Genomic DNA, 24,604 nt, shown 5'->3' with positions numbered 1-24,604 from the left:
TACATGGGGCAATGGAGGGTTAAGTGACTTGCCCAGAGTCACAAGGAGCTGCCTGTGCCTGAAGTGGGAATCGAACTCAGTTCCTCAGTTCCCCAGGACCAAAGTCCACCACCCTAACCACTAGGCCACTCCTCCAGTTTACTTTATCAATTGTCTTGCAGTAAATCTTCGCCCTGCAGCAGCTGGCAACATATTGAAATGCTGCCTCGACCTGCACTGGGCCTTTCCTTCTGACTCCCTGTGCCGTCACCTGTTCTCTCTCTCTACCCCTCTGTGCCTTCACCCGTTCTCCCTGTGCATTCACCCATTCTCTCTCTCCTGCCATGTGCTGCCCCCCTGTGCATTCACCCATTCTCGTATTGAAATGCTGTCTTGACTTGCACTGGGCTCTATGTGGCGTACAAGGCAGAAGAAAGTACAACAAATAACAGTAGCGTGAAGCAGAAGAGAAGAAAAAAAAAAAAAAGGTAGAGCAGAGTAGGGAGGGAAAACTGAAGGGAAAGGAAGGAGAGGATGCAAGGATCAAGCTGCTGAGGAGAATGAACGAGCACTTAGGTAGGTCTTCAGGGATTTCTTGAAGAGGCTGTGATCAGTGGTCTCTTTTAACGACGATGGGAGAGCGTTCCAATAACGGGGACACAGCAGAATGAAGATGCAAAGAGCAGCTTGTAACGTAAGTTCTTGCAGGAAAGAATGTGGAGATTGAGGTATTTGCGGGAGGACTGCACGGCGTTCCTAGGTGGGAGGTCGACCAGGCTGTACATGTAGGAGCGTCCCCATGAATAATCATGTGTGTAAGGGCACAACTTTGAACTCAATCCGCTCCTTGATCAGGAGCCAGTGGAGCTTCTCACGAAGGGGTGTTGCTGCCTCAAATCGAGATTTACCAAATAGCAGCCTCGCCGCTGTGTTCTGGGCTGTCTGGAGTTTTTTAAGGGCATGCTCCTTGCAACCGGTGTAAATGCCATTGCAATAGTTGAAATGGCTCAAGACGAGGGAGTGCTGCTTCTGAAGTGGGGTTGTTAGCCCCTCCTTCTCCCACTTCCCCTCCATTGTCTGAGCTGGCCCTATCAAGCAGGTCAGGACTCTCTCCCCTGGAGGAGGGGGAACTTCTGGCTTTAGAGCTGGATGACCCTAAGGCTTTCCAGATTTTTCATAAGGAGGAGGAGTTGCACTCCTTGATTGCTTGCGTGCTTCAAGCCTCTAGTATTTCGGTGGATGAGTCCCTGGCACCAGCTAACCCCAAGATGACCAGCACCAGGAGACTGGCTCTGTCCTTTCTGGTGCATGAGGCCATAGAGGAGTTCATCCTGGCACAGTGGTCCACTCTGGATGCAACCTGCAGTGGCGAAGGCTATCTCTCACCTGTATCCCATGCCAAAGGATTATTTGGAGAAGTTGAAGATCCCTAAGGTGGACGCTTTGGTGGCGGCCGTGGTCACCAAGAAGGTGGAGGGGAGTACAGCATTGACGGATGTGCAGGACCGGAAGCTGGAGGCATCCTTGAAACAGGCCTGCAAGGTATCGGCGCTCTCGCTCCAGGCCTCCATCTGTAGCTCCTACACGGCAAGGGCTTGTCAATCCTGGGCCCAACAGGCGGTGGACACGGCGGTGGAGGAGGATCAGCTGGTGATGGATTTTCACTTGCTGGAATCCGGCCTGGCTTATGTAACAGATTTATTGTATGATCTCGTGTGGACGTCTGCAAGCATTGGCAGTAACGGTGCAGCAGCTCTTGTGGCTTCACCATTGGGCAGTGGACGCTGCCTCTAAGCAGCTCCTACCAAGCTCCATTTCCAGGACCGACTTCTGTTCAGGGAGGACCTGGAGAAATTAGTCAAGGATTTGGGGGAGTTCTAAGACTCGGTGTTTACCTGAGGATCAGAGGAAACCTCCGTTTAGGTCAGGCACGGCACCTGTTTTAAGGAGGCATGTAAGTATTGGCTAGGGCAGAGTTCGGCAGCAGCGGGTTTTCAAAGGTCTCGTTTTCAGCAGCAGTCTTCCTTGCGAAGTGACAAAGCAATGGGCCTGTGTCCCGTCTGCTCTCTGTGAGAGCTACCCAATGATAGGGCGTCAGCCTGCTGCTCTGTGTAGCAAATAGCGGGTCGGCTAACCCTGTTATTTGAGCAGTGGGCCAGAATTACATCAGACCAGTGGGTTCTCAACATTATCATAATTGCTCCCTTCGGTGATTCTTTTTTTTTCCCTTGGAATCCCCTTACAGAGTGCCTTCCAAGTGCTTTGCAGTTCTTTCCACTCTGGCTGCCTCATGGGAGTGGCGCAGTAGTGCTCGTCTCCTTGGGGGATCGGGGACAGGGATGCTATTTGATCTATTTTGTGCTGCCACAGAAGGGAGGGTCCTGCCGGCTGGTTTTGGACCTCGAGCATGTGAACCATTTTCTTAAGGTCGAGCATTTGTGCATGGAGACATTATGCTCCGTGCTGGCTGCTTTGCAGCTGGTGGAGTTCTTAACTGCCCTGGATCTAAAGGATATGTATTTGAATATTCCCATTTGGTCTCCACACCAGCGTTTTCTCTGTTTTGCAGTGCTGAGTCGCCATTTCCAGTTTTAGGCCCTTAAGTCTGGCTATGGCACCTTGCATGTTTTCCAAGGTTGTGGTGGTCGTGGCAGTGTTCCTCTGGAAGGAGAGCATTCAAGTGCACCTATATCTGGATGACTGATTGATCTGGGCATCCTCTGAGGCTGAGAGCTGAGAAGTCACCGCCAGGATGGTGGGCTTGCTGCAGTTTCTTGCCTGGGTCGCCAGTTTGGTCAAGAGCCATCTTTGTTTCCTCGCAGTCGCTGGAATGTCTCGGAGTGCACTTTGTTACGGTTCAGGGACGGGTGTTTTTGCCCAGCTCTTGGTTGGAGAAACTGCAGGGGCAGATTTGATCCATTCTCAGGATACTGTGTCCACACACATAGGATTACATGCAGGTTCTCGGGATCTATGACGGCGGCCATGGATGTAGTGCTCTAAACAAGGGCTTACATGCACCCTGTGCAGCTATCTCTACTGCGTCGCTGGTGTCGCAAGATTATCAGGTGAGACTCCGTTGGTCCCCACAGGTGAGTCTAAGCATGCAATAGTGGCTTCAGCAAGTCAGTTTTCAGAGGGGACTGCCATTGGCATCTCCTCAGTTGATGTTAGTGGTGACAGATGCCAGCCTTGGCGGGCTGGGAAGTCCATTACCTGCAGTGCAGTGCTCATGGCCGTTAGTCAGTGACAAAAGCACAATGGCCCATCAATTGCTTGGAGCTCAGGACAGTGGCTTAGGCGTTGGAGGCTTTCCTGGGTCTGATTCGGGACAAGCTGGTCCAGGTGCTCTTAAGCAACACAACGGCGGTCGTGTATATCAACTGTCAAGGGGGCACACTCAGTGCGGCGCAGGCAGTGGTGGCAAGTCGTCTCTGTAAGTGGGCAGAGCATCACCTGCAACTTCTGTCTGCGGCTCACGTCGCTGAGAGACTCAACATGCAAGCAGACCCTTTCAGCCAATGTTGCTGCACCTGGCAGAATGGGAACTGTCCCCGTCACTGTCGTGTGCCCTCGCTGAGTGGTGGAGCCTGCCATCAGTGATTCTGATACCAAGATGTCAGTTTTTCAGCAGAGGCTGAGAAGCCGGGTCCAAGGGTCTGAACACACTACTTCAACCCTGGCTGGCGGCGGACCTTCTGTACATCTTTCTGCTGTGACTGCTCATAGGGAAGGCGCTGCATTGGATTCTACGGCATAAAGGCTTGGTGATTCTGGTAGCTTCCGACTGACCTAGGCGTCTGTGGTACCTGGATCTGGTATGGCTGCTCATGGATGAACCATTCTCGCTGCCCTTGGTTTGGGTTGTGCTCTAGGGGCCAGTTCACATGGAGGAACCCTCCTGCTTTGGTCTTACGGCCTGGCTCTTGAGTGGTCGTGGTTGAGGAACTACAGGCCCGCAAACGCTTGAAGACTTCGGCTTATGCACAGGTTTGACCGACATACGTGTCTTGGTGCTCTCTGCAGAGCATCTCTCTATTGACAACCTCATTGCCTAGGATCTTGGCCTTTTTGCAAGAGAGACTGCAGAAAGGTCTGGATTGTAATTCACTGTGAGAACAGGTGGCGGCCTTAGCTTGTTACCGGGTCAGAGTGCAACAGTCTTCGCTGTCCGCTCGTCTGGATGTCGTACATTTTTTGGAGTTAGTTTCCTCAAACCTCCTCTGCGGCCTCCCTGTCCGGACTGGCACCTTAATTTGGTTCTCCGTGCTCTGCAGAGAGCCCCCTTTGAACCTTTGAGATCACATCCTTGAAGGATCTGACACTGAAGGCAGTGTTTCTCATCATTATGGCCTTGGCATTTGGAGTGTCAGAATTGCAAGCCTTGTCTTGTCAGGATCCTCTTCTCTGGTTTTTGGACTTGAGAGGAGGGGTTGCGATCTGTCCGGTGCCATCTTTTTTGCCGAAGGTGGTCTTCAGCTTTTCACCTTAATCAACCGCTGTTTCTTCCATCCTTTGTGGTGGAGGATTATCCACAAGACTTTATGGGTCTCCGCTGCTTAAAAATCAGACAGGTGCTGATCGCTATCTGCATATGACAAATGACTTTCACAGGTCAGATCATCTGTTTGTCCTGACAGTGGGGCCCTGGAAGGGTCTCACAACCTCCAAGTCGTCCTTAGTGCACTGGATTAAGTACACGACTGTTTCGGCGTATGTGCTGACAGGGCGCCAGACTCTGGGGTCATTGCATGTGCATTCTATGTGTGTCTTGGTGACCATCTGGGCGAAGATGAGGGTTTTTTCCCCTACAGGACATCTGTTGGGTGGCCACCTGGGTGCCTCTGCATTCTTTTTGTAAGCATTATCGTTTGGATGTGGCTGCGCACCGTAACTATCAGTTTTGCACTTCTGTGCTGTCCAAGGGGTTATCAGATCCCCTCCCTCTTCAGGGACTGCTTTGCTACATCCCACTAGTTGCTGAATTCATCTGCTGCAGTCTGTGATGTAAGCATTATTTTCTCGTGGTTGTTATTTTCTTGCTCAAATTTTATTTATTTTATTTATTTATTGCATTTGTATCCCACATTTTCCCACCTCTTTCCACCTCTTTGCGGGCTCAATGTGGCTTACAATACATCATGGATAGTGGAAATGAGAAGAGAATAGACATTTGGTGTTACAGAAGGATTTTGGGTTGCATGGTAATGGAATACATGATAGTGATATAACAGAAGGCATTATTAACATTTCTGGATATATGTGGGAGTTTCACATGTTTTGATCTTTGTGGTATATCTTGTCAAAGAGATGGGTCTTTAGTAGTTTATGGAAGTTGGTCAGTTCATAGGTCGCTTTTAGGTTGTGTGGCAATGCATTCCAGAATTGCGTGCTCATATAGGAAAAGGTTGATGCGTGCATTAATTTGTATTTTACACCTTTACAGTTGGGGAAATGAAGATTAAGGAATGTGCGAGGTGATTTTTTAGCATTCCTGGGTGGTAGGTCTATCAGGTCTGACATGTAGGCTGGGGCCTCGCCATGGATGATTTTATGTACTAGGGTACATACTTTGAACGTGATGCATTCTTTGAGTGGGAGCCAGTGTAGCTTCTCTCGTAGGGGTTTTGCACTTTCGTATTTTGATTTTCCAAATATGAGTCTGGCTGCCGTGTTCTGGGCTGTTTGGAGTTTTTTGAGTATTTGCTCTTTGCAGCCAGCGTAGAGCGAGTTGCAGTAGTCTAGATGACTGAGTACTAATGATTGTACCAGATTAAGGAAGACAGTCCTTGGGAAGAATGGTCTTTATTCTTTTTAATTTCCACATTGATCACATCATAACTTTCACACTAACAACAACAGCAACAACAACAACAAAAAAAGAGGGTCAAACAATTTTACTTGATCATTCCCCCTTTAAGAGGACTGCACATCCAGTGGGCAGTTTTGGCCTGTCACCTTGGACTTTGGTTCTTGAAGCCTGAGTGCAAGGGGTGTGACTGGAACAGAGGACGGCCAGAAGGCCCGAGGTCTGACTAGGCCCACTCCTGGCCGTACTGAGGTGAGTTCGGGCCTGGTTCGGTGGACTGCTTTGGTAGTTGACATACTGGATTTTGGGAGGAGCTATCCACCTTATTTCACTGGGTTTAAAGTCGGTGATCTCTATCTCCACCTGCTGGTAGATGGACACAACCCACTAGTTGTTGGATTAAGCTGCTGCAACTAAAGGAAAGAAAATAATCAGGTAAGACATAATTTTACCACATGAGAGAGAATGAATACAGATTTTGCTAAAATATGTAAACGGATGACAGTGAAATTTGAACAGTTTACTGTACACATTTTTTTCCATCGAAATGGGCGAATGTTTGACTATTAATTTCCCATTCACTTTTAATCTAGGGAAAGAAACATGGCTTCCCATGTGATCTGGATAAAAATGTTTTGTTTTTCTTTTCAGCGTCTGGCCCTGGCTGATTTCTCTTCTGAACAGTTTTCATTCTCGGGAGGAGGATCTCTTCAGTGCCAATAGTAAGGGGCCTGAACTGTGGTCAGGCAGGTTAGAGATAATATGGCAAAGTTGCAGATTCGTAGGGTGTTGTGCCTTGGTCTTGTTGAGTGGAGGCACTAGGTCTGTCTCTGCATCTTTCTTAGGTCTCAAGTCCTTGAGAGACAAGGCCTGTGAGGGAAACTGTTTGTATGATTGGTAGTTACTGGGTGTGGTGGTAAACCCATCAGACTGTGAGTTGTGATTTGATCTCTATTCTTTCCTCTTTAGTCTTTTATTGCTTTCCTTTCCTCTTAATATATTTCTTTTCCTGCTTTAAGTTGTCTTTTATTGTAAACCGCCTAGTGACACCATGTGTATTTAGTTGGTATATCAAGTTCTCTTTAATAAAATCTTCTCTTTGTTTTCTAGTGTTACCACTCCCAGAGGAGTTTGAGCTGCAGGGGTTCCTGGCTTTGAGACCTGCTTTCCGGTGAGAATCTGTTAATGTTCCTTTTTAGACTTGGACAGTAGGTAGGTGGAAAAGACATTGAAAAATAATTAAAGGACGTTCTCCACTAAGTATCTTATTCAAAGCCACACAATGAATTGAAGATGGAAAATAAGGTTCAACTTCCAATATGTCTACCCTCTTGTAGATTTTGATATCTGTAAAAACGCAATATTGCTTACAAAAATGTTGAAAAGACCCAAACCAAAGATTGATCCTCTTTCCTTAGAGTGAATTATATTTGTAGCTATTCTTTGTCATCTCCCACTCAACCAATTTCTAACTCATTTGCTTTAAGCCAAATACCTAAGGCAGCCTTACCGAAAACAAATGCATCATATCTTCTAATCTAGCTTTGTCACCCAGTCAAAAAAGTTGATTAGATTCATCTGACAAGACCTACTGCTAGTAGACCCATGCTGCCTCAGATTCTGCAACCCATTCTGTTCCCAAAAATGTCCTATCTGTTTCAACAGGGATTCCAATAATTTACTAATCTCTGAGATCAGACTAACCAGCCTGTGTTTCCCAGGTGTGAAGAGGAACCACATCACCTATATCTAGTCCTCTGAGGTCTCCCCCAAGTATGTAGATGAAAAAATAAATAAAAACACTACTACTACTTAACATTTCTAGAGCGCTACTAGGGTTACGCAGCGCTGTACAAAATAAACAAAGAAGGACGGTCCCTGCTCAAATGAGCTTACAATCTAAAGAACGAAATGTCAAGTTGGGCAGTCTAGATTTCCTGGGTAGAGGTGTAGAGGTTAGGTGCCGAAGGCGACATTGAAGAGGTGGGCTTTAAGCAGAGATTTGAAGATGGGGAGGGAGGGGCCCTGACGTATGGGCTTGGGGAGTTTGTTCCATGCATGGGGTGAGGCGAGGCAGAAAGGGCGGAGCCTGGAGTTGGCGGTGGTCATTCTAGGTCAAACTAGGTCATTCTGTTGAGCCAGAGAACTTTTCTAAGTTCCCTTAATTCCTTCACATAGGGACCGACTGGATACATCATTTAGTAATAGTCTCCCTTATAGAGAGTGAAGCATTAAAGGCCCACTCAAGCAACCTAACTACTTTGGTTCATATACCAAACAGTATAATATAATAAAGTAAAATATAAAACAGTCTATTTCTGTTAAAATGAGGATGAGCTCAAGGCGCACGGGCTGGACATCACCAATTTTCTAGCCCCCTAAGGAAGCCTAAATAGTGCCCTTGCATGACATCATCCATAATGAAGCACAGAGAAAACATAGGAGATCCCCCTCCTCTTTATGCCTCATGTAATAAGAAGACAGATTCCATATAGTCCATTAGGATTCAAGAGGCAGCAAACACCACATGAGTCAGTAGTAAAGGATATGCATTATAGCCCTATCCAAACTTCTGTGAATCATGTAAAAGTAGGTGTAATCTTGATGCGCTCTTACTTTTTGTGTGTGTACAAGTGCATAATTTTATAAGCCATTTTCTGGTGTAAACTTTTGCTTTATTTGTGAAAAATGTATTATAAAATTACTCCCTTAAATGCTGTACTGTGATGCGCCAAGCTACTTTTCAATGTCTTATACTCCTGTTTAACCTGAAGAAATTTGTTCAAAAATGAACTGCTAAACTCTATATCAGCCATTCCCAACCCAGTCCTCGGGGCACACCTAATCACATTGGGTTTTCAGGATATCTACAATGAATATGCATGAGTTAGATTTGCATGCAGTTCAGGCAGTATATGCAAATCTCTCTCATGCATATTCATTGTGGATATCTTGAAAACTCAATGGAACTATGTGTGCCTCGAGGACTGGGTTGGCAATGGCCGCACTATATGAAGAATTTTTTTTATGAGCGGTTCTATTTGCATTGTTTTATACAGATTTTGAGTTAGCAATGATGATAGCATGATTTTCTTATGCGCTTATCTGTTATATCCATGACCAATCTGATATTAAATTTATTCACAATGTTGTTTTTTCTTACATATCAGGAACTTGGATTTCTCCAAAGGTCATCAAGGAATTACTGGAGAGAAAGAGATGCAGCACCGGAAAATCCGGCCACAACGGCTGGTCTCTACGGGCAAGTGGATTGCAGAGAACCATCCCAGGTACTTGATATTGGTTCAGCCCTAGGCCCTCAGAATCAACTTGTGGGGGATACAAAGCCATATGCAGAGACTTATTTGCGGGGCTTCATTTTGCATAAAACATAAATCTGTAAGGACTGAAAGTTAGAGCCATATGTGAATAACAGCTTTTTGTGTGTAAGGCTGGCACTGTTCATTGTTCCTTTTATCTGTTTCTCATCCATATTTACCTCTTTTCTTCCCTTAAATAGTATGTGGGCCAACAGCGGATGCATTGATAGGAATGATTTTCTTTATGTGGAACTGAGACTGGGAATCTTTTGCCTTCTCCAGTATGATTTATAGTATTAGTAGTATTATGTGATTGTGTGTGGAGCAAAAAGGCAAAAGTCAGGGTCTAGGGATTCTAAGTTGTCACTGCTTGTAAATATGAAACTGTAAGCAAGCCTGTCTCCCAGTTCCAGCCAAGTACACCAAAGCGTAGTAGCATATAATTTAGATCTGGGTCCCTAAATCAATTCTCAGGTTTTCAGGATTTACACAATGAATATACATGAGGTATATTTGCATACAGTAAACATAAGAATTGTCATACTGGGTCAGACCAAAGGTCTATACAGCCCAGTATTCTTTTTCTAATAGTGGTAGGATCACCTTCGCCATACGAAATCAGGGTAGTCTCTTTTTCTGAGTAGCTGAGAGGATATGTTTGTCTGCTCTCCCTCACGGGCACCATTTTGTTTTCTCATAGGAAGTTCACCTGGCTTTTCTGTTTCCAGTGCCATTTTTCCCCTTCCTCATTTGGGACCAGGATCCTCCTTATTCCACTTTAAGTTTTCCCTTATTTTTCTACAGCTCCCCGACCATCTTAAGCCTTGAGCACCGCTACTTTTCCTACCATGTCCCAGAAAACCCCAAGTGGTTTTAAAAAGTATTCAGTTGTGGCATTCTTTATGTCTGCCATGGCTGGGACCTGTTCATTATCCTTCTTTGTACAAACTGTGTTCACAGCTTTCCTCGAGAAGCATTAGGTGTTGAACAGTAGTGCAAAATTATTTTTGGTGGTGACAAGACCAGTCCATTGACGACTTGTGACTCTGGGCAAGTCACTTAACCCTCCATTGCCCCATGTAAGCCGCATTGAGCCTGCCATGAGTGGGAAAGCGCGGGGTACAAATGTAAAAAAACAAAAAAAACTTCATCAGAAGCATCAGTCCCTATGGCTTCCAGAGCTGCATTGGACACTGGGGGTGCGTCGGCATTGAGGGGGCTCTCCTCCTTCCTTGACATCGAGCATCGATAGAGCCCATTGGCATTGGGTATCCTCTGATTCCAAACCAGAGGACCATCTACTTACCCAGGCAGAGGTACACTCCTTTCTCTGATCCCAGCCAGCTCAGAACTCCCGTATCCGACAGTGCCATCTGAGAGCTCAGAAGTCCCAGCCGACTTCTCAGTCAAAGCAAGGGATGGGCTTTTGGCTGGCTCCATGAGAACATCGTTGCAATAAAAGTCTTTGTTCTGGATGTCCTACCAGTAGGACGGAGGCTGAATATTTTCCAAGCAAGGTTAGCCCCTTGTAACCTCGGACCATGGGTTCTCAAAATAGTCTGGATGGGCAACACCCTTCATTGATGGAAAATCCCTCCAAATTACCCCCCAAATTGCTCTTGGCACTGGGAATCCCTTTTACAGGTCAGAGCAGTCAAACCCATGCCACCAGTGAGAAAAAGAGATGGGATTTAACTTCCCAGGAAGCATGGAGAATTTTATCCCATCCTAGACCTAGAACAAGTACCTAATTAAGCAGAAGTTGAGGAAGGTTTCCTTGGCACCCCACTTCCCATAATTCAGGAGGACAATTAGCTTTTCTCTCTAGACTTAAAAGATGCCTATACCCACATCCCACTCACAGGAAGTATCTCAGATTTCAAGTAGGGAAACACCACTGCCGGTACCACGTCATAAGTACATAAGTATTGCCATACTGGGACAGACCGAAGATCCACCAAGCTCAGCATCCTGTTTCCAAGAATGGCCAATCCAGGTTACAAGTACCCGGCAAGATCCTAAAACAGTACAATACATTTTATGCTGCTTATCCTAGAAATAATCAAAAAGCAAAAACAAATGGCTTAACCGTGTCTGTAATCAATATTGTAAAAATACACAAATTCAATCAGACCACGAATGCTTATTATGGTATAAAATTAATAGGCTGATAGAGGCGTCTCATATCTGAATGGAAGCTTCAGAATGTATGCTCCCTGAGCGGCTATCAAGCCAATGGGAAATTATAATCATTGACCACCTCCAGCCAACCAATCAGTGCCTAAACATTGCTGATCCTCAGCGAGTATCAAAAAACCTATCACCGATTATATTTAATAACTATGATAACGATACTCAGTATGTATACATATAGAAAAAGGCACTGTTGGTTACAAAATAAACATTATCATAAGGTTGACGTATAATGCACTAAATTAACTTATCTTGATGGTTCTGGATTATAAAGGCCATCCAACAGGGCCAGAACTCATTCAATTGTATCGCCAAACTGAGACCTCCGGAAAAGTTAGCCCGACAGGACCCTGTTTCGCGGTCTACTGCTTCTTCAAGGGCAAACAAATCTAACTTTCACCGTCTGCGGTGAACTGATGCCGCAGACGGTGAAAGTTAGATTTGTTTGCCCTTGAAGAAGCAGTAGACCGCGAAACAGGGTCCTGTCGGGCTAACTTTTCCGGAGGTCTCAGTTTGGCGATACAATTGAATGAGTTCTGGCCCTGTTGGATGGCCTTTATAATCCAGAACCATCAAGATAAGTTAATTTAGTGCATTATACGTCAACCTTATGATAATGTTTATTTTGTAACCAACAGTGCCTTTTTCTATATGTATACATACTGAGTATCGTTATCATAGTTATTAAATATAATCGGTGATAGGTTTTTTGATACTCGCTGAGGATCAGCAATGTTTAGGCACTGATTGGTTGGCTGGAGGTGGTCAATGATTATAATTTCCCATTGGCTTGATAGCCGCTCAGGGAGCATACATTCTGAAGCTTCCATTCAGATATGAGACGCCTCTATCAGCCTATTAATTTTATACCATAATAAGCATTCGTGGTCTGATTGAATTTGTGTATCCTAGAAATAAGCAGTGGATTTCCCCAAGTCCATTTTAATAATGGCTTATAGACTTTTCTTTTAGGAAGCTGGCTAAACCTTTTTTAAACCCCGCTAAGCAAACTGCTTTTACAGCATTCTCTGGCATTGAATTCCAGAGTTTAATTACACGTTGAGTGAAGAAACATTTTCTCCGATTTGTTTTAAATGTACTACTTTGTAGCTTCATCTCATGCCCCCTAGTTCTAGTATTTTTGGAAAGAGTAAACAGGTGATTCGCGTCTACCCATTCCACTCCACTCATTATTTAAAGACCTCTATCATATCTCCCCTCAGCCATCATTTCTCCAAGCTGAAGAGCCCTGGCTGCTTTAGCCTTTCCTCATAGGGAAGTCGTCCCATCCCCTTTATCATTTTCATTGCCCTTCTCTGTACCTTTTCTAATTTCACTGTATCTTTTTGAGATGCGGTGACCAGAATTGCACACAGTATTCTAGGTGCAGTCACACCATGGCTACAAAGGCATTATAACATCCTCATTTTTGTTTTCCATTCCTTTCCTAATACCTAACATTCTATTTGCTTTCTTAGCCGCCACCGCATACTGAGCAGAGGGTTTCAACCTATCATCAATGATGATATACTAATTGGAATTAATTAGAAGATAAGTGTCTTCTCAATATATATTGAAATAATGATGAAGTTTTAAAAATAAGATTGAAAAGCTAAAAGTTAAAAATGGACTGATGAAGAAATAAGAGGCCAGATTCAGTAAATGGCGCTGAAAAATCAGTATTCAGTGCTATTCTATAAAGTGTGCTCTGTGATGAGTTTACTTTGTAGAATAGTGGCTAGTGGGAATTCTCATGCCCAACTTTGGGCATGAGGACTTAATGCCAGCAGAAACCTAGTGCAAATCCTAGCATGCAAGTTTGGGCATGGATCCTTGGAATTCTATAACAGCTTTTGAGAATGCCCCTGACCCACCCATGCCCTTCCCAATGCACCCCATGGTTTCTTGTTATATTATTTAATATAACAACAAAATCATATTGGAAAAAAAATACTCCTAACAGGAATCCGTAAATTTGACCATGTCATCCCTCATCAGCTGACCAGATGCTTTGCTCTCAGAATCAGCACCTCTTGATAGTTTCTTCATTCCACCAAATAAAATCCTCCCAATATTCAAAAGGATTCAGCCGGAGAGAAGAGGCTCCTGCCTAGTTAAACCCCGCTGAGCAACCTGGCACCTGATATTCAGCAGCATTTAATCGGTTAATGCTGCTCAACATTGCCACTAACCACCATCTTCTAACTAGTTAGGTTAGGGACAGGCAGGGGCAGAATATGGGTGGAGCATCTATTTAGCCAGTTAGAGACGATTTTCAGTCCGCTCACCATCTAAGTAGCCACACAAAGATAGGATAGCAAAAAGGTTGTCCTAACTTCTGCAGTGAAGTTAACCGGGCACTAGTCTGAATATCAGCCGGTGCCTGGTTAACTTCTGGGTGATCACTGGGAGACACGCATGCCCCAGCACTGAATATCCAGGGTCAGGTCAGCCCACAGCTGTGAGTGGCTCAGAATCCATTCTGCCATGGAATGAATGTTGAACCCAATATGACTTCACTCGTACAAGCCTGTTTAGCACTACAGGTCGCTCGTTATTGAATAATTTGCCATTATCTCTCCGTTCCTGAAATTTAAGATAGGCCTGAAAACCTACATCTTTCAGAAAACATTCCAGCACCAGGACTGGAGCTACTGAAGTATAAACAAACATAATGCTGTCCTCCTTGTCTTTTCAGCATCTATCCTTTTAAAAATTGTTACCTCCTATTCAAAGATCTTTGATAACTCTGACTAATTATATTGCTATTGATTCTAAACTGTCATTTGGCTTCATGTCTGCCCCCAGAGTGTTCAAAGTATCTTCCAGTAGTTGTAGTGTCACTAAGCAGACTGGGGATTCACATGTTTATCTAGCTGAATGATTAGCTGGTCAAGAGCACATTAAAAGGAAGGAGCTTATGAATCAATGTAAAAACTATTTGGGTGTTGGAGCTGCTAGTGTTTATCATAAACTATTCCAAGTCCCATCTCCTTCCTACACAACAATTGGAGTTTGTAGGAGCCCTGCTAGATGAAGCTGAAGCCTAGACTTTTTTCCAGATCAGTAAGTTTGTATCTGGGCAGATGTTGAGATGCTGGGCCACATGGCTTTGACCATACATGTCACACCTCCATTTGAGGCCTGCCCTGTGGACTGTAGCTTCCCAGTGGTCTGAGGCGACAGGGAACTTAGTGATGCCATTGTTGTCACTCCTTCACTGTCTTGGTGGATAGTTCAATCCAATTTGACCATGGGATTCTCATTCCAAATTCCTCCACCCCACAATACATTGATGACGGGTAACGTCCAACCTGGTCTGGGGAGTTCATGTCGATGGCCTGCACACCCAAAGTCAGTGGTCCTCCCAGGAGGCTCAACATTACATTAACCTTGAGGAACTTTGGGCCATTTGCAGTGCTCTAAAGGCTTTCAGAGATCGGCTGATGTGAAATGTGATATGTCAAACTGTTCTCATTCAAACAGACACATCAGGCTGCAACAAGCAGGGAGGCATGTGCTCATATCTCCTGTGTCAGAATGTGGCATTGGGCATCCAGCAATGGCATGATGTTCAGAGCCCGTACCTGATGGGGAAGATCTTTCTGGCAGACAGAGCAGGGTAATACAACCTTATGAGTGGTCACTCAGAATGAACATAACCCATCCCAGCAAAAGTGCACTGCTCGCGTTGGACTGCAAGAGAACCTTGACTTACCTGGAGCAGACTAAAGCCCATAGTCCACTCAGCGTTTTGTTTCTTTTGACCCCAGCAGGATGGGGGCTGCCATCGGTACACACATGCTATCCAGTTGGATAGCAGATTGCATCTCCTTTACTTATTCCTAGGCTGGGCTGAATCTGGAAGGTCATGTCACGGCTCGTAAGAGTCATGGCTGTGTTGGTAGCCCACCTGAGAGTAGCCTCCATAGAGATTTGCAAAGCTGTGATGATGTCTTCTGACCACACATTTATATCTCACTACTGTCTTGAGCAAGAGTCCCAGTGCAACAGTTGTTTTTGTCAGGTGGTCCTTCAGCATTTGTTTGGAGTCAGTAATACAACTCCTTCCCCCAGACCCATTATGTTTCTTTTGCAGGTTGATCCACAAAACAAAATGTAATTAAATTTTAAAAAATTCTTGTCCCTCCTAGTTGCAGGCATGTTCTGTTTTGTATCTCATTTTTGTTTTGGACAGCTTGATAGGTAGGGGACTCCCAGATGTGAACATATGCTTTCCTGCAGTCTTTGGAGAAAGATCAAGAAGAATGAGGATGGAATATTGACCTCTGGATTTAGCCAGTAATAGGTCATTGGAGACTTTAGTAAGCGCAGTTTCGGTTGAGTAGAGAGGGCGAAAACCAGATTGTAGTGGGTCAAGAATAGCATGTGAGGAGAGAAAATCAAGGCAGCGGTGGTGAACAGCACGCTCAAGTAATTTGGAGAGAAAAGGAAGGAGGGAGATGGGTCGGTAATTAGAGGGACAAGTAGGGTCGAGTGAAGGCTTCTTAAGGAGAGGTGTGACCACAGCATGTTTAAAGGCAGCAGGGACAGTCGCAGTGGAAAGTGAGAGGTTGAGAATGTGACAGATAAAAGGAATAAGAGTAGGAGAGATGGCATTAAGAAGGTGGGTGGGAATGGGATCAGAGGAACAGGTGGTACATTTTGAGGAAGAAAGGAGAAGTGTAGTTTCCTCAATAGTAACTTCAGGAAAGGAGGAAAGGGAATGAGGGGAAGGAGAGAGAGGGGAACGGACTAGTGGAGGGAGAGGTGGCGAGGTAGAGAATGCAAGGTTTATCTTTGAACCTTGTTGTGAAATAATTCAGCAAGGTTCTGAGGAGATATTGAAGGGGGAGTTGGGGGAGGGGGCACCTTGAGGAGAGAGTTCAATGTGGTGAAGAGAAGTCGAGGATTAGAGCCAAGAGAGTTGGTCAGTTGGATATAATAATCCTGTTTGGCACGTAAAAGAGCAGATTGGAAGGAGGTCAGCATGAACTTAAAGTGTAAGAAATCAGCAAGGGCCCGAGATTTCCGCTTTGGCCTCGCTTTTGCTGCCTCAGTTTTTAGCAAGTACTTTGTGTGGTGGCAGCGTACCTATGCAGGCAGAAAATGCACTTTTCCCTACTTGGGACAATTGGCTGGTCAAGAACACATCCAAAGAAGGAACTCTGGAAACAGTGCTGAGAACCATTCAGGTGTTGGAGCTACTAGGGTTGGTTATTTGCTACCCAAAGTCTTGCCTCCCCTTTCAGCAGTTGTAATTCATTGGAGCCCTGCTCAAAATGATTCAAGTCCAGGCCTGTCTTTTGGACGCCAGAGCCAAGGCATTGATCACCATCACCCTACAGGTCCGAAAGAGCATCAGGTCACAGCTTGGCAGATGCTGAATTTGTTGGGCCACATGACCTCCACCATGCATGTCACACCCATGGCATGTCTCCATTTCAGAGAGACGCAGTGGACCGTCGTTATCCAGTGATGTCAAACTTTGGGGAACCTAGCAAATGTTTTCTATCATCCCCAGTTTGCAGAAATTGCTGTTATGGACAGTTCAGTACAATCTATTCTTGGGACTCCCATTCCAAATTCATTCTGTACACAAGACATTAATGGCAGACGTGGCTGCAGAGCTGATGTAGATGAGCTTCACACTCAGGGTCACTAGTCCACTCAGGAGAGTCAACTTCATATTAATCTCCTGGAGCTGTGAGCCATTTGGAAAAAACTAAAGGTTTCAGGGATTGGCTGTTTAACCAAATTATTCTCATCCAGACAGTCAGTTTTACTGTACTATGTCAACAGTCAGGAAGGTACGAGTTCATATCTCTTGTGTCAGGAAGTGGTCAGGATGTAGTACTGGGCCTCCAGCTACGGTATGGTACTCAGTCACATGCCTGGCAGACAGACTGAGCAGGGTGATCCAACTGCACGAGTGGTCTCTGAGCATGGGCATAGCTCAGTGGATCTCCCGATAGTGAGGTATCCCCCTTAGTCGATCTTTTTGCCACTTACCTCAATCACAAGTCCCTCAGTTCTGCTCCAGGTTGAAAGAACACAGCAGTCTAGCATTAGATGCTTTTCTTCTAGATTGAGGAAAGGGTCGTCTGTATGTGTATCATCTGATAACATCTCGTAGGGAAGACTTTACTGAAACTCAAGCAGGACCGAGGAACCATGATCCTCACTGTTCCTTTCTGTCAGAGACAAATATGGTTACCACTGCTTCAGGAGCTTGTCTTCGAGCAACCATGGAGTCCAAGCCTTACGGCTTGAATGCTGAGAGCATAGAGCCAGTGTCTCTCCAACTGCATGAAGGTGTTTCCTCAGTCCTGCTCCAGGAAAGATTCCACTAGGAGATCATATAATATCAAATGGGAGAGGTTTGCTGTCTGTGTTAGGGCAAGGCCTTAGATCCTTTTTCCTCCTGTACACAAAAACTGCTTACCTTCTGCACCTTTCTGAGTCTTGTCTCAAAACCTACTCTGAGGATTCACCTCCGTACAATTGGCACTTACCATCACTGTGTGGATGGTAAGCCCCTCTCTGTACAGCCTCTAGTTGTTCATTTTATGAGAGTTTTGCTCTTGCTAAAACCCACAATCAGATCTCCCACTGAGTCATGGGACCTCAATGTCATCCTCCTCTAGCTGATAAAAGCTCCGTTTGAGCCACTTGTCACTTTGTCACCTGAAATTCTTGACCTGGAAGGAAGGCTTTATTTCTGGTGATGATCTTTTCAGCATGCAGCATCGTTGAGCTACATGTCCTACTAGCTGGTCCACCTTATACAAGGTTTCATCACAAATGGTCCTCTACACCTACCCTAAGTTCCTTCCAAAGGTAGTGTCTGATTTCCACCTTAATCAGTCAATAGTTCTGCCAACATTTTTCCCCAAACATCATGCCTATCCTGATGAAAGCGCGCTGCATACTTTGGACTGGGAAAGGGAGCCTTGGCCTTCTATCTGTAGTGGACTAAAGCCCATAGACAGTCCACCCAGCTTTTTGTTTCTTTTGACCTGAACAGAATAGGGCACCCATCGGTAAATGCACTTTATCCAGTTGGCTAGCAGATTACGTCTCTTTTACTGATACCTAGGCTGGGCTGACTCTGGAGGGTCATGTCACAGCTCAGTGTAGGAGGCATCAGGCAGTGCGTTGATGGCTCACTTGAGGTCGGCCTTCACTGAGGAGATTTGCAAGGCTGCAACGTGGTCTTCAGTCCACACATACACATTTCGCTACTGCCTTGAGCAGGATTACCAACCCAACATGGTTCGGTCAGACAGTTCTGCAAAATTTGTTTGGAGTCTAGAGTCCAGTTCCACTCTCCTAGGCCCATTTTTATTGTGTTCCAGGCTGAACTTGCACCACAGGAACGAATATATGTTCTAGTATGGTTGGTTCCTATTGGCAAGTCCCCTGTTGACAGTTTGTTTTCGGTGAGTGTGTTAGCTAGGCATTCTCATATGTGGTAAGTGATGTCCTGCTTGTCCTCAGAGAAAGCTGTTACTCACCTGTAGTAGGTGTTCTCCAAAGATAGCAAGACCCTCCCACTGCCCCTAAGAGTTGAATTTCTTAAGCTTTTTAACTATACTGCTGATTCTGCATACTCATTTTGGACAGGAAGGCACCCATGCTGTTAGTAATGTGTCACTAGTCATTAAAATCGTCCATGGTACCTGAAGGTTGGAGGGTGGCCAATGTAATTCCGATTTTTAAAAAGTGTGATCCAGGAAATTACAGACCGGTAAGCCCGACATCAGTGCCATGTAAAATAGTGGAAATTGTTATAAAGAATAAAATTACAGAACACATAACTAAATATGTCTTAATGGGACAGTCAGCATGGGTTCAGCCAAGGGAAGTCTTACCTCGCCAGTTGGCTTCATTTCTTTAAAGGTGTGAATAAATATGTTGATACAGGTGAGCTGGTTGATACAGTGCATCTAGATTTTCAGAAAGCTTTTGACATTTCTTCAAGAGAGACTCCTGAAAAAATTAAGTCATGGGATAGGAGGCAACATTCTGATATGGATTAAGAATTGATTATTGGACAGAAAACGAGGGTAGGGTTAAAGTTGTCATTTCTCTCAATGGAGGAGGGTGAATAGTGGAGTGCCGCAGGGATCAGTACTGGGACCAGTCCTCTTTAACAAATTTATAAATGATATGGAAATCAGAACAGCGAGTGAGTTGATTAAATTTGAAGATGACACAAAACTATTCAGGTTGTTAAAACACATGCAGACTGTGAAAAATTGCAGGAAGACCTTAGGTAATTGGAAGACTGGGCATCCAAAAGGCAGATGAAATTTAATGTGGACAGATACAAAGTGATGCACATTGGAAAGAGTAAACCAAATCATAGTTACCTGATGCTAGGGTCAACCTTGGGGGTCAGCACCCAAGAAAAAGATCTAGGTGTCATTGTAGACAATACACTGAAATCTTCTGCTCGGTGTGTGGCAGTGGTCAAAAAAGCAAACAGGATGCTAGGAATTATTAGGAAAGGGGTGGTAAATAAAACCAAAAATACTATAATGCCTCTGTATTGCTCCACGGCGCAACCTCACCTTGAGTATTGTGTTTAGTTCTGGTTGCTGCATCTCAAAAAAAAAAGCATAGCAGAATTAGAAAAGGTTCAAAGAAAAGCGGCCAAATTGATAAAGAGGGTAGAACTCCTCTCATATGAGAAAGGCTAAAGAAGTTCAAAATCCTGAGTGGTGTAGAAAGATCAGAAGTGAATCGATTTTTTTTACTTGTTCCAAAAGTACAATACTCAAGTAAGTTACATGGAAATACTTCTAAAACAAATGGGAGGAAATGTTTTTTCAGTCAACGAATTGTTAAGCTCTGGAACTCTTTGCTGGAGGATAAAAACGTCTGAAGTTACTAGTTTAGTTTATTGACATTTGATATACCGCCATTCAAAAATAATCAAAACAGTGCACAATTAAAATCTAAAAGTATATAGAAGGAAAGGATCTCCAACCAGAAAAAAAAAAGGTAGGCTGAAGAAGAGTAGAAATAGGGAGTAAATGCTAGCAGCCTTTCCAGGTCACAAACCAGGGTATGGGGGCCTAAGAGAAGGCTTCGGTAAACAAATCAGTCTTAAGGGCAATCTTAAAACATGAGTAGAACTGTTCAAAACAGAGGGCGAAGGGCGAAAACTTCCAGAGAGATTGGCTCAAAGAAAAAAATGCAAGGTGACGAGTCAGTGAGCTAGGCTGCTACCCTAGTATCTATGCTAGGCTCCATGATATGATATGGTAATGTGTGTCCTGTTGTCCTCAGAGAACACTTGCAACATGTGAATAACTGCGCTTTCTCTGAGAACAGCTGGACATGCATTCTCAAATCCTTGCCCTCCTCCCCTAGGAGTTGTATTCTACCAGCTAATATATTACACTGCCCCAGTTCCTTGTGGCAGCAGCAGGCGGGAAGGTCCATGCATGTGCAGTGCTCATTCTTAAAGGCTTCTGGATAAAGAATGCTGGGGAACATCTCCACTGTGGGCTCCATCAGATGATGTTACCCAGATGTGAGAATATGTCCTGCTGTCCTCGGAGAACATCTGCTACGGGTAACTAAACACATGGAATTTCTATCCATAAGGAATTCAGCATCATTCTGTTTCCTGTTGAATTTTTTTTTTCTCTGTGACTCAGTTCCCTCTTTAACTTATAGCACCCTTCCTCTCCAATTTGATTCACGTTATCATTGTGATATAATTTGTACCCTGGTATTGGTGTTTATTGGTTATTCTCCTTTCACCTATCGTATCTTTCTCTTGTAGTGCTATATAGTCTCTCTCCCAACTTATTTTTATGTTAGTCTGTTAGCATTTGTAATCAGACATTTCAAAGCATATTTTTGGTATATATCTACAGCTTTTTTAGCAGTTGCCAGAGATAATTTTGCAATCTTTACCTTTTGCCATTGTGTAACCTCTCTGTTGGAATGCCCTGACTTTCCCTGTTTTGATAGTATCCTTCAAAGATATCTCTCACTGTTGTTACATGCCTGAGTGACTCTCAGCTTTCCCCTGTTCTAGTTTAAATTCTGCTCTGTTTCCTTTTTAAATGTTTGTGCCAATAGTGTGGTTCCACTCTGGTTAAGGTGGAGCCCATTTTTTTTTTTTTTGAATAGGCGCCCTTGGCCCCAGAATATTGCCCAGTTCCTAACAAATCTGAATTTCTCTTTCCTGTACCATTGTGACATCCCCACATTGAGACTCCAGAGCTCTACCTGCCTTCTTGGTCCTGCGCATGGGACCAGGAGTATGTCTGAGAATTCTACCATGGAAGTTCCAGATTTCAGCTTTCTACCTAAAAGCCTAAATTCCAGAACCTTCTCCCACACTTTCGTATGTTGTTGGTTTCCACATGTAGCAACGCATTGGCTCCTCCCCAACACTATCTAAAATCTTATCTTGGTGATGCATGAAGTCTGTCACCATCACACCAGGCAGGCAAGTGACCAAAGCCCATCCAGCTATCTAAATGCCTAATATCAAATTTCCAACTAAAATGGCTATTCTAACCCCTCCTTTCCGGGCAGAAGCTCCTGGAAACACATCCTCAGTGCAGGAGAATATTGCATTCACTGGAGAGCAGGTTCTAGCTACAGAATCCCTTTCTTCTTCACCAAGTTGATGCTGTCCTTTCAGGTGACCTCTGTCCTCCAAGATAGCAGAGGAGAGGGCTTCTCTACTGTGTCCCTGTAAGTCTCCTGTATATATTTCTTTGTATCATCTTCTCCAAGTCTGCTATTCTTAGCATCAACACATTGGAGTTTTTCTTTGAGAATTAGAAGCTATTTGCAGTGAGTTTACACATACAACCTATCACAAATGGGAGATAATCATACATGTAGCACTCCATTCAGAGACTGGATAGTACTTACCTTGCTGCTGGATTGCTGTCTGCACCTTAGTATAGACTAGTTGTTTTTAGTTATTTAACCAAACTACTAATATAAAGGGCCTTAGATAATTTGATATAGTTTATTCTTTTATTTCGTTTCTTTTTCACTAAGCTACAAATTGTTGTTTAGGGCAAATTACATGATGAAAATATCTTGTGGTGACAAATTTCCCTCTTTGGAAAAAAATTGACTGTAAATTAAGAGTTGTGGGTGGGAAAGAAAGCTAAGGCAAAAAAACATTAGACCTAATAATCTGTCTAAAGCCCTACTTTTTACTGTTCTAGGGCTAAATTTTTTTGATTTAAATTAAAGCAGTTGCAACAGTACATGCTAATCTCATTCATATTCTTTGTTTAAATCTAAAATTCAGGTTGATTTGTAGACCTCGAGCAGAGGATTTGGGGAATCCTGGTCTAGATTGTGCTTTTTGTTGGTAACCTGCTTATGGCTGATTTGATTGATTATTTTTGTTTGTTGTGTAGCCTATACACACATACCAGGGGTGTTCAAGTTTTTCATTAGTGGGTTGCATGATCAGAAATTCAGGAGTGAGATGCTGAGCCAGGTTGAGCAGCTTGCCTTCAAAAGCTGCTTGTTAACTTTGATTCTTAATTGTCTTGTTCTGCTACAAAGCCCTGCTCAAGGCAGTAAAGGCTTGGGACTGCACCAAATCCATATTCCATGGAAGCATATAGAACATGGGGGCAGCTTCTTGCTGCAGTGTGTGCTGTTGCTTCCTCATACTGCAGTTTTCAGTGGTATAATTAAACTGTGCATGCTCTGAACACATCATTGAAATTCATCTGAGGAGGAAGCACTGGCATGCACTACAGCAACAAGTTTGAAGCCAGAAGAAACAGTGATACTGGATTAAGAAAGAATACTAAAGTTCTCAGGTGAGCTGTATCCTGCTGCATGTTGGATGCCCAGGACATACACATCCGTACACTGTTCTGAGGCTTTTCCCCCCAATTAACCTCTTGCAAGTTTGTTGTATTGTTACTTTGGCATTAGACATCAAACTGTATAAAGTCATTCTCTTCTACAGATTGATTCAATGTCAAAACGAGGGAGGACAGCTCTCCTTTGTAACGGAGATCCCGGAATTGGTGGTGGAAGAATCGAACAAAGCCAGTGACAGTCCCATCCTACAAGAGTCATCTATAGTGGAATTCCCATCAACAGATGGCAGTCCTGGACTGAAGTCTGTACTGTCTACTGGCAGAAACCAGAGCAGCAGCTGTGAGATGAATGAAAAACCTGTGGTCACCTTCAAAGAGAACATCAAACCTCGAGAGGTGAACCGGGATCAGAGACGCAGCTATCCTCAGAAGGACCTGGGAAAGGAAAGGAGGGACTATGGGAAAGGGATTAACACAACAGTCAATAAGAATGATGTAAAGAAGGACAACAACAAGAGGAAGAATGAGCCTAAGAAAATGAATCTGGATAAGGTCCAGGAGGCAGGGAAGCAGAGTGTGGCAGTGCAGGTAAAGCTTGAATGTCTGGCAGAGCATGGCAGTGCAGGAAGAGTCTTAAGCAGTAAACAGGGTAGGACTTAAAGGAAGAACATGACTGGAGGAAGGGGAGAGTTGGACGTGGCTACTGGAGGAGGGTGAGGAGCATGAAGAGTAGTTTACGATGGGAGCGAAATATGGGGTTTGACTTTGGAAGCTGGAGAGATTCACTATGTCTGACAGAATGGAGAAGGAAAACTGTTCAGTGTTGCATGAAGAGTTGGATAGAATGTAGCACAGGACACCTGACTTTGCTTGAAGCAGTGTAGTATTGGAAGATGTATGGCTGGATGTTGATGGATGTCTTGGACTTGCTGGGGAACTGATGTCATGCTCCTTCACTGAGGGAGGGGGGAGTGTGTGTGCTGTCTTAGGTGTTATAGACTTGATTTGACTAATATTTGTTGTGGTTGCTGTTTCATTTGTTAGGTTAAATCACAGACTGAACTGAGGAAGACTCCAGTGTCTGAAGCAAGGAAAACACCTGTAACACAGTCTTCAAGTCCAGCCAACAATTCTCAGTTTATCCCTATTCATCACCCAGGGGCTTTTCCTCCCCTTCCCAGTCGGCCAGGTAGTTAGCTAATATATGGATCTCTGTAGAAATACTGTATGTTTGAATAACTGATCTGTACACTATACTGGTTAAAAACATAATATACTACAGTAACACAAAAAGTGCAAGTTCCATATATTGAACAGAATCTTTCTGCAGTGTAGTTCTCAAATAGGTTGGAATTATATGAATTATTTTCTTATTCTGGGTGGGGTTAGTTCTGCTGTTTCTTTCTGCATAACCAACCTTTGGGCAATGGCCGAATGAGCTTTTATATTCACAACTACTAATTTTTAAATCC

General features: G+C 44.2%; 1 protein-coding gene across 5 annotated transcripts in view; it reads left to right on the top strand.

Moving 5' to 3' along the window:
• The window catches only part of SMG7 (SMG7 nonsense mediated mRNA decay factor), a 176,294-nt gene that overhangs the window by 104,754 nt on the left and 46,936 nt on the right, over positions 1–24,604 (top strand). For all 5 annotated transcript variants that reach the window (XM_030207405.1, XM_030207403.1, XM_030207401.1 and 2 more), the window contains exons 11-15: positions 6,440–6,510; positions 6,899–6,959; positions 8,959–9,078; positions 23,279–23,720; positions 24,177–24,321. In XM_030207405.1, the coding sequence (XP_030063265.1) occupies positions 6,440–6,510; positions 6,899–6,959; positions 8,959–9,078; positions 23,279–23,720; positions 24,177–24,321 (839 nt within the window). The remainder of the gene's footprint in view (positions 1–6,439; positions 6,511–6,898; positions 6,960–8,958; positions 9,079–23,278; positions 23,721–24,176; positions 24,322–24,604) is intronic.

Source organism: Microcaecilia unicolor, chromosome 6 (assembly GCF_901765095.1).
Source record: "Microcaecilia unicolor chromosome 6, aMicUni1.1, whole genome shotgun sequence".
In the NCBI taxonomy this organism is placed as follows: domain Eukaryota; kingdom Metazoa; phylum Chordata; class Amphibia; order Gymnophiona; family Siphonopidae; genus Microcaecilia; species Microcaecilia unicolor.
Note: the sequence above shows the minus strand (reverse complement) of the source record. Positions and strands in the feature narration are given on the sequence as shown.